This window comes from Carassius carassius, chromosome 40, assembly GCF_963082965.1.
Source record: "Carassius carassius chromosome 40, fCarCar2.1, whole genome shotgun sequence".
In the NCBI taxonomy this organism is placed as follows: Eukaryota; Metazoa; Chordata; class Actinopteri; order Cypriniformes; family Cyprinidae; genus Carassius; species Carassius carassius.
This window is the reverse complement of record NC_081794.1, coordinates 15,639,166-15,648,879: the sequence shown is the minus strand read 5'-3', so window position 1 is coordinate 15,648,879 and position 9,714 is coordinate 15,639,166. Positions and strand designations below refer to the sequence as shown.

The 9,714-nt window shown below is 38.4% G+C and overlaps 1 protein-coding gene and 1 long non-coding RNA gene across 2 annotated transcripts in view; both read left to right on the top strand.

Annotated features, from left to right (window-relative positions):
• Window positions 1–805: 805 nt before the first annotated feature.
• Window positions 806–2,012, top strand: LOC132122202 (uncharacterized). The gene is made up of 3 exons (XR_009426348.1): window positions 806–892; window positions 1,036–1,088; window positions 1,601–2,012. It is a non-coding gene; the product is annotated as an uncharacterized LOC132122202 (long non-coding RNA).
• Window positions 2,013–2,182: 170 nt separating this feature from the next.
• Window positions 2,183–9,714, top strand: part of LOC132122200 (vesicle-fusing ATPase-like) — a 28,521-nt gene continuing 20,989 nt past the window's right edge. Inside the window, exons 1-3 of the mRNA XM_059532177.1 lie at window positions 2,183–2,312; window positions 3,267–3,422; window positions 5,738–5,937. Of these exons, the coding sequence (XP_059388160.1) occupies window positions 3,329–3,422; window positions 5,738–5,937 (294 nt within the window). The 5' untranslated portion in view covers window positions 2,183–2,312; window positions 3,267–3,328. The remainder of the gene's footprint in view (window positions 2,313–3,266; window positions 3,423–5,737; window positions 5,938–9,714) is intronic.

The window sequence follows — 9,714 nt, the reverse complement described above, 5'->3', positions numbered from 1 at the left end:
CCGCTCACTCGCTCTGTTTCATTACAGAAACAGAATTACATTACAATTACATTACTTTCATTACAGTGTGCTCCTTAGCACTGGGAGCTCCCTCTGCTGTCCATAAGGTGCTTCTGCGCACCAGCCATTTCAAACCCAGCCTCCAGTATTTGGGCCACGCCTCCTAATTTGCATACACTCCTCAATCCTAAATGGCTAAATGATTAAATGCCCAATCCTAAATACCCAAATTCCCAATCCTAAATCCCCAAATGCTCAATCCTAAATGGCTAAATGACCAAATGCCCAACCCTAAATAGAAAATGCCCAAACTTAAATACCAAATGCCCAATCCTAAATACCAAATTAATTTTCGACTGAGACTTTAAGTTTAAAATTTAGATTTTTAGATTTGGTTTAAGACTTTTAGTTTTAGACTTTTAGTTTATAATCTGACTCAATAATTCCTCCATAGACGTAAACGCGTTGTGTCACATTAAAAAAATCGTTGCGAAAGAAGCTGACGTGAGATTTAAAATAAATTAAAAGAGGCTTTGAGGCAGAGGAATTTGCCTCGATCATTTTTTGTGATCGAGTTACTCGAGGAATCGTTTCAGCCCTAGTATGTATGTATGTATGTATTGTTGGCCTTTTAAAATGTAAAGACCTCTGATCTAGACAAATGTGGCTTCTGGAAAATAATAATTGAACATGATTAAATGTGTTTGAGCTCTTGACTAGTACTGTATTATCAGGGTAAAGTGTCAGCGTTTATGATTTTGGTATCACTTCTGTGCTTTTCTTGCTTTTTCTTCTTTCCTGTGCAGCTGATGCAAGCAGCGAGATGCCCGACAGATGAACTGTCTCTCACAAACTGTGTGTATGCAAGTGAGAAGGACTTTAAATCTGGCCAGTGAGTATTTTTATGTGTAATGAATCACAAAACAAGAGATGTCACAATGCATGTCAAATAATTTTCTTTCCTTATTTTTCATTTGTAAATTTATAGACATTTAAGCATTAAAACCACACCCACTCAGAAGTTTGTGTTCACAGTGAAAACCCACTCAAGCGTAGTGCCAGGAACAATTGCCTTCAGTCTACCTCAGGTACAGTTTTTTATCATCATAAACAAGCTTTTCTAACGTCCCATGACACACAGTGTTCTCTGAATATGTCTTTATGTAACCACTTTTTGCTGTCTGTCTTGTGAACTGCATTAGTATGCAGATGTACAAGATGTACTGCTGTTGTGAGCATGCTTATTTCTTAATGTCTTGCATTGTTTTTGCCTGCTTCTCCTTCATCTGTTAACATGACAGCAGAAAGACTTCTCAGGTACTACAGGAACTTTCTCACAGTGGTCTTATTTTTGGCATGATGTGATATTTTATCAACAAGTGTCCAAGAACTTAAACACCACTAGAGTAACTTTTTAGTACACATTTTGTAATTAGTGTTCTTTACAGTAAGACTATCTATCAAGAGAAAGTTGTACAAATATATTGTATTGCTTTTAGGAATAGGATCTTAAAAATAATAACTTTATAGTAATTGTGTGGCCTGTAGTATACTAAAAGCAAGATAATAGAAATTGATAGATATGCTCTCTGTGTCATAGAGGAAATGGGCCGGACTCTCTCTAAACCAGGATGTGGAAGGTATGTGTATGACATGATCTGATGATTTTGGTTTTCAAGAAGAATTCCTCCTCCTTATTAATGTTGAAAATGTTCAGGATATTTCAGGATTCTTTGATGAATGGAAAGTTCAAAAATGTATTTGGATTTGTTTTTGTCTTTGGTGAATAAAGGTATTAAACAACAACAATTTTTCTGATGCCAACCTTTTGTAACAATAACAGTAGTGTAAGTTGACATTTCTTTGGAGTAGTTTTGTTACAGGTTCTTAGTGCAAGTTTGGTCCTATTAAAATGTGGAAAGACACATTTCACACAAAATCTTGTTTTCATTCACGTGTGTCATCTGACATCTACCCTGACTAACAACTATAGTATATTTCAACAGTGATCATTTTCTTATTGTATGCTTCCCTCTGTTGTCTTGAAGAGTGAAGAAGAGTGTTGACAGCAACCCATACGACTGATAAAATGGCGATTGAGTTTATCCAGTTTTTTTTAGCAAAGGCCAGCAGGTGAGCCAGCAAAGCGCTAACGAAATTAAACTTAATGAAGTACAGTTAAACCTATATTGTCTTCCCGGCAGTTCGTCTTCAGCTACTGTGATAAGCTTTTTGCACTGCTCATAAAAGATATCGACGCCATGGATCCCAGCATCCTTCGCGGCGAGCAAGGCTCTATTAAACAACAAAAGGTAGCTTTTTATTGCTTACTATCAAACCATACCTATTCATATATCTTTAATATGGTTTCCTCTGTTTGTCTTTTTCAGATTGAGATTGGACTGTTGCATGGCAACAGTCAGGTGATTTTTGAGAAATCGGAGAGCTCTTCTCTCAATTTGATTGGTTAGTGTTTAACTTGTAAACACACACCACCATTGTGGCTCTGACATCTGCAATATGTGTATGAGTCTTCAGAATAGTTTCTAATACAGTAGCTACATTATTTAGTTCAGTGTTTAGTCTAGACTTATTAACCTAAGGACCTGTCATGGTTAATCCAATATTGTCAGCTGCTGCTGATAAATAGTCTTTATCATTAGTCGCTGCTAACTTGATAGGTCACTAATTCTTGTGAGTTGGGATGAAATACGTCACATGCTTTTACTTGCAGGATGTGTTAGCACTTTGTTAAATCATCTCTGGAATGTCATTTTTTAATTAATTTTTTATTATACCATTTATTCTTGTTTAGAATTACAAAATGAGTACTAACTGCACACACATTCAGTTCCATGTAACGGAAAGAAAAAACTTCATTACTTTACATTAACATTCACTACAATCTCTGTTTTAAGTCTTTGCTCCTAAGCAACTCAAGTGTTTTAAGAACAGTTTATAAGCTTGCAACAAATCTTTTATTTATCCCTCAAAACACAGGTTTTCTTTTCCATTGATATATACTTCATACAGTTATATTTCAGTTTTATCCAGTGTCTTTCATTACTTCAAATAGTGTAACAACCAAACTGCACCACTAGATGGCAGTCAGAACACATGTGGTTTGACTTCAGCCACCTCATTTAATTGTCAACTCTACTCCATTGTTTTATACATAACTGAATATTAGACGTGGTATAACCTTGAAAAATTCAATATAAATATGTAATTTCTTTAGCGGTCTGTTTTTGGTCATTTTTCTCCAGGAAAAGCAAAGACCAGAGGTTCTCGGCAGTCCATCATCAACCCAGACTTGAACTTTGAGCGAATGGGCATCGGAGGCCTGGACAAGGAGTTCTCTGACATCTTCCGTCGGGCCTTCGCCTCGCGAGTCTTTCCTCCAGACAGAGTGGAGCAGATGGGTGAGTCTCTTCTCTCCCTCTGGCACTTTGAAGGGAAAACTGTAACTTCTTTTCTTAGCTTTCTTTGGGTACCAAGCAGTCCAGGACCACCACTAGTGCTCTCTCAAAAAATAAAGAGCGCATGACGCCCCTGTTTCTCTCTTCTCTCTTCTTTTCTCACAAATCCCTCTCTATTTAAATGGCCACTGAGGCAGAGGCACAGCATGTTGTGGGCGACATGAAACACACAGTTTGAGAGAGAGAGGAGAAAGCCAACATATATGAGTTTGGACGGACAGTTTTCAGACCCTCCCAGCACCTCATCCTAACCATAAATGAGAGAACTGCCCTGTTAGAAAAAACATCCTTATGTTGTCTTCTCCTTTGCTTCTGGCTTACGGTCAAAAGCCTAGTATGAATTATATCCTCAGACTGCAGTCTGATTGTGTGTTTATGATTTATATTCAGCCTTTATACAGATAAACAAATGTTAAAGATGCTATCCAGCAGACACATTCCCATCAGATTGACTCCTGCAGCAAAAGTATTTGAATCATTTTCAGCTGAAACTGCTGTCTACGTTCAGTTCTCAGCTTTCAGACACTGGGTGTCTTCTGCCAATAATTGTGAACAAGTGTTCCTCATTGTGTGCAAAAAAAAAAAAGTTCTCACACTGAATTTCGTACAGATTCTCAACAGGTGCTCATTCCTAAATGAGGAAGCGCATGTCAACGGTGAAATATGATCATAATACACAGCCAATCCAATCTCTGTATAAGGACTTTCCACACTAAAATAACATGCACTGATGCAAAACCTTTAAATTTATTTGAATAAACACCTTTTTTGGACCTGGAGTACATTTAATTGTGTTTTGGACCTCTACCCACTGTTGCACTGTTACTCTGAAACAAGAATGACTTATTTCTTGTGTTGCTTAGTTGTTACATTTCTAATAATTATAACTAAATATTTCAGCTGAACACAATCCATTTTTTCTAAGGCCACCAGGAGTGTGTGGTTTTTGCGTACATGTGGTTTCAGTTTGTTTTATCCATTACTGTTAACACTCAGTTTTTGGTTTTAATTATCATTTTATACCATTCTGAACTTGCCAAACATTGCACAAGGATGTTTAAATGTGCTAAGTCAAGCATCATTATTACTGTTGCTCATTTTTATGATTTAGGAGTTTAAATAAACCCAGAATACCCTAGTAATCATCCACCAACAGCATAGCAGCCACCTCGAACACGCTGTCAGCGCCTACTACTATAGTTTTTTTGTGTGTTTCAAATGGGTTTTTCTTTAAAGCATTGTCCTCTACAGGGCTCATCTAAACAATCTCAACTTTGTTGTTTTACATTGAAAAGGAACAGTTGTGAAGAGTGTATTCCTGTAAGCTGCCAGATGACTTGATCCACATACACACGTACACAGAGAGCCTTTAGAGTGCAGTGTGAGTGTGAGAGAGAGCGAGAGATGACCTTTGTGGTGTGATGGCTGCAGGAATCGGCCTCTGGCTCGGGCAGCTGGCTGCTCTAATGAGATGGTGGGTCTTGATAGTGCAAAGGTGAGCGCCTAATTGGGGTTGGTTTTGGAGCCCAGGTGCTGAAGGAAGGTTGCGAGTGTGTGTCTGTGTATGTTATTGTCTGACAGCGCTTGGGTGGGAGTTTACACCAGTACACCCAGTTTCTCCCAAAACTCCCACCAGCTAAAGGTCATTTCGGTCTGCCCAGCCACTGCCTCGTTTTTCTCCTCCGTGAAAAGTCTGTCAACAGGAGTAAATGGCCATACTGATTCTCATCTCAGGCCTGCTGGTTATCTCCAGCCTTTCCGCTCTCTCCAAATGGCAGCCAGCAGATGTTGTTAACCAAAAACAGGGCTCTCATCAAAAAGACCCCTGTGCTACTTTAAAAACAGTTGTATTAGACGCTTCGTCAAACTTATTGTGTGTGCTTTTATATATGGGATTAGTTTTTTATTTTTTTGTAATCAGCAAGGATTGATTAAATATGTATTAAAATCTTTTTTACTGTGTTTTTGATCAAATAAATGCAGATTTGGCGAGAATAAGAGATAAAAAACTTGAACAACTATGTATTTTATTTAGCAAAAAAAAAAAAAAGTTGTGTGCATTTACATGTATTCAAAGGACATTTTTTTTGTCTTTTTACTTTGTTATACCACTTGACATGAGTTTGCCATATTTTAAAATCGTTTCTTAAAATACTTTTCCTTGCATTGTGAACACTCTTATACTGTTTGTCATTCATGCTTATACTATTTTGTAAAGTCTTATGTTTCATACCCTCCGGTTTTGACTCTTTCCACAGGCTGTAAACATGTGAAGGGGATCTTGTTGTTTGGGCCGCCCGGCTGTGGTAAAACGCTGATGGCGTGCCAGATTGGTAAGATGCTGAATGCCAGAGAGCCGAAGGTGGTGAACGGGCCAGAGATTCTGAACAAATATGTGGGCGAGTCCGAGGCCAACATCAGAAAGCTGTTTGCTGATGCAGCGGAGGAACAGAAAAGGGTAAGAAACCAGGAAAGAAGATGCAGGGGAAAGAGATTTCGTAACAAATTATTAAAAATTACACACTTAGGAAAATCTCCATTCATTAATGCACATCACAAATCACCGTTATCTTAGAAAGGCCATACAGACGTTTTGCACAACCTTACATTCATATGGCTCTTTGATGGAACCCACTGATATTTGACACTTTAAATAAAGATTGGTCTGTCAACATTCAAAAAAAAAGGATGCTGTTCCCAGTTTTGGAGCCTCCAGCAGCTCTACAAATAACTTCAGATTGCTGAAATATACTTACTAATTACTGTAAATGGCCTAGTGTTTGCTTAGAAACTTTATCATAGTTTTTTTTCCAAGGGTGATGTGTCAATAAGTGTTGGCAGTGAACTGCTAGTTCTGGCCGTGCTTGAGTGTGATGTTGTGTTGGTAGACAGTGTGACTACATGACGTTGAAGAGCTCACTCGTCACCTCTTAATGACAGTGTTCGGCTATCTCTAACCCCTCACCCTGACTCACGGGAGGCCACGCATACTCATACTGGCCTCCCATCTGCGCTAAATGTTACGACCTAGCCTCTGACAGCCTCCCAGATGAAGAAGATAACTCTTAATTGTAGGCCATTGTCGCAGAGTTTATACAGTCACAGTCCATTCACCAACCTGGCATTTAAGCAGGGAGCTCAAGAGAACTATACGCGCAAGTTTTTAAGAGGACATCAAAACAAAATTAGAGGTTTTAGGCTTGTCATTTAACCTGACTTTATTTTTCTTAAAGGTTATCTATTCTGCTAGCAAATTGCATTCTGTTGTGTTCTGTTGTTTTACTGTAACCTAAATCAAACTAAAAAAAACTATTAAAAAAGTTTTTTATAAATTTTAATAAAGCTGAAATAAAAATGTAAAATGGTATTCTATTATATCCTATTCTGTGTTTTTACTGTTACCTAAAACTAAAACTGTTTGTAAAAATGTTTTCATTATTTTAAATAAAGCTGTAATCAAATAAAAAAATGAATATTATAATATAAATATTTGATCAACTTTTTAAACACTTAAAGGGTTAGTTCATCGAAAAATGAAAATTATGTCTTTAAAGGGTACACAACATACACAGTTTCACCTAATCTCATGTTAATCTTGAGTACCTATAGAGTAGTACTGCATCCTTCATATATCCAAAAAGTATTTCGTTTTATCATATTTATAAAAGAAAAATACAGCTTTCCGATTCTTTCCGGAAAAAGCAGAGCTCCTGGAGGCCTGCCGTGAGCGGAGCTATAATACTGATGTTTCGTGTTGTTTCCATTAACATATATTCACTTATGTGCTAATTTCCAACAAAATACAGAAATCTGATGCAATTGTACTTACATGAATGTGGTCTTTTATCACAGGGATGGCTCCATGTTTTAATAGCAAACGATGTGCAAATCCAGCGTCGACTTGGGCCTTGTTTATAAAACATTTGTCACTCAAATGACCAGAACACACAGACGCACTTGATACACTCCGTTGCTGCCCCGGAAAAACAAACTGCATCCACTCTTCATGTAACGCTGGGTTCTTGGGGAAGCTGAACACGGTAAACTTTCCCTCACATCCAAAAATGCACTTCTTTGGAGGCATTCTCGAACAAATCCTACGCAGCGCTGCCGACGATTTTGAAGCGTGTTGATGTGCGCGGTATCGCTCTCTACTGGTCAATGTGTGTGCGCAGGCACGCTTTTCTGGGAGAAATGCTCACATAAGGACTTCCGTTCTCGTCTACATCATTAGATCCACAATCGAAAAAAATCAGCCGAAACTTATACCAACCCACAAGTAAGATTTTCGGCACAGAAATTCTCAGTCATTCTTCTAAATTATATTTTAAAACTTTGGCCATGTTTAGCATGAGAATTCATCTCTTTAACACTGTGAACAACTCTGAATACACAAAATACCATTGTACCCCCCCTTTAATGACTCACCCTCATGTCGTTCCAAACCCGTAAGACCTCTGTTCATCTTCGGAACACAGTTTAAGATATTTTAGATTTAGTCCGAGAGCTCTCAGTCCCTCCATTGAAGCTGTGTGTACGGTATACTGTCCATGTCCAGAAAGGTAAGAAAAACATCTTCAAAGTAGTCCATGTGACATCAGAGGGTCACTTAGAATTTTTTGAAGCATCAAAAATACATTTTGGTCCAAAAATAGCAAAACTATTTCGTTATCTGGCTCGGCTCGGTGTTCATCTTCAGTTCTCTCTTCACAGCAGTTCAGTCAGTGTACTGTTTGAGTAAATGAATTACTCCGGGATATTGGTTTGTTTGAACTCAGAGGGAGTGTCAGGCACATTAAAAAAGTTAACAGCTTAAGTCATTTGTGGATTAATGCGTATTGGAGGCGCGAACCATTTCAAACTATTCAGTTCGATTTGGTGAACTGTTTCAAGAAGATCCGGTTACATCGAGTGATTTGTTCACAAACTGGATATCACTACACTGCAGTGTTTTGAACTCTCTCACAACAGACACGGAAGAGAAGACAATGCTGAATAAAGTCATAGTTTTTGCTATTTTTGGACCAAAATGTATATTCGATGCTTCAAAAAATTGTAACTGACCCTCTGATGTCACATGGACTACTTTGATGATGTTTTTCTTACCTTTCTAACCATGGACAGTATACCGTACACACATTTTCAATGGAGGGACAGAAAGCTCTCGGACTAAATCTAAAATATCTTAAACTGTGTTCTGAAGATGAACAGCAGTCTTACGGGCTTGGAACGACATGAGGGTGAGTTATTAATGACAAAATTTTCCTTTTTGGGTGAACTAACCCTTTAAGTTAAATTCAGATGTACACAAGGTCTAACTAATGGCGCTTTACCACTGTGTGGTAAGACTCCGCACGGTTTGTATTTCCACTGCAGTTTAGTATCGCTTTAGAGTGGGTGGAATTATTTACATGTCGTTATAGTTGTGCCGCCTCTACTGCTGCGACTCATGAAAAACTTTTTAAATCCGTGTTGCCCCATCAAGCTCTCGCTGGATCAGCTCCTCTGCAATCAACGAGAGTAATGTCTGTACTTCCGCAACTGACAACAAAACGTTTTGGTTGTTAAAAAAGTTGCGCTCGTTCAAAACTTGGTCCTTCACTGGCTGTGCTGATTTAAAGGATTACTCCACCCCAGAATGAAAATTTTGTCATTAATCACTTACCCCCATGTCGTTCCAAACCCATAAAAGTTCCGTTCATCTTCGGAAGACAATTTAAGTTATTTTGGATGAAAACCTGGAGGCTTGAGTCTGTCCCATAGACTGCCAAGTAAATAACAGTGTCAAGGTCCATAAAAGGTATGAAAAGATGTAATCAGAATACTCCCATCTTCCATCAGACTTGCAATCTGGGTTATATGAAGGGACGGGAATACTTTTTGTAAGCAAAGAAAACAAAAATAATGACTTTATTCAATAATTCCTTTGTAAACGGTCTCCTCTGTGACACTTCATATCACTGTGCTGCGTGTGCTCTTCGGTGTCCTCTGCGCCACAATGACAAAATTTTTGAGTATCCCTTTAAATCTAGTGGTTCTTTTGGGTTTGTGTCGCAAGTTCAGTGACGAAGGTAGTGACGACTCTCTCTGGCCAATCCATGATCAGCATAGTTTACACATCACGTTTTGATAATGGTACAGTTCACTTGGAACCTCAACCGAGGTGGTACTAAAGCAGGGCTCACACTACAGGAGTTTTAGCCTGATTTAGCCCCAATTTCCCCCTCCCGAGAAT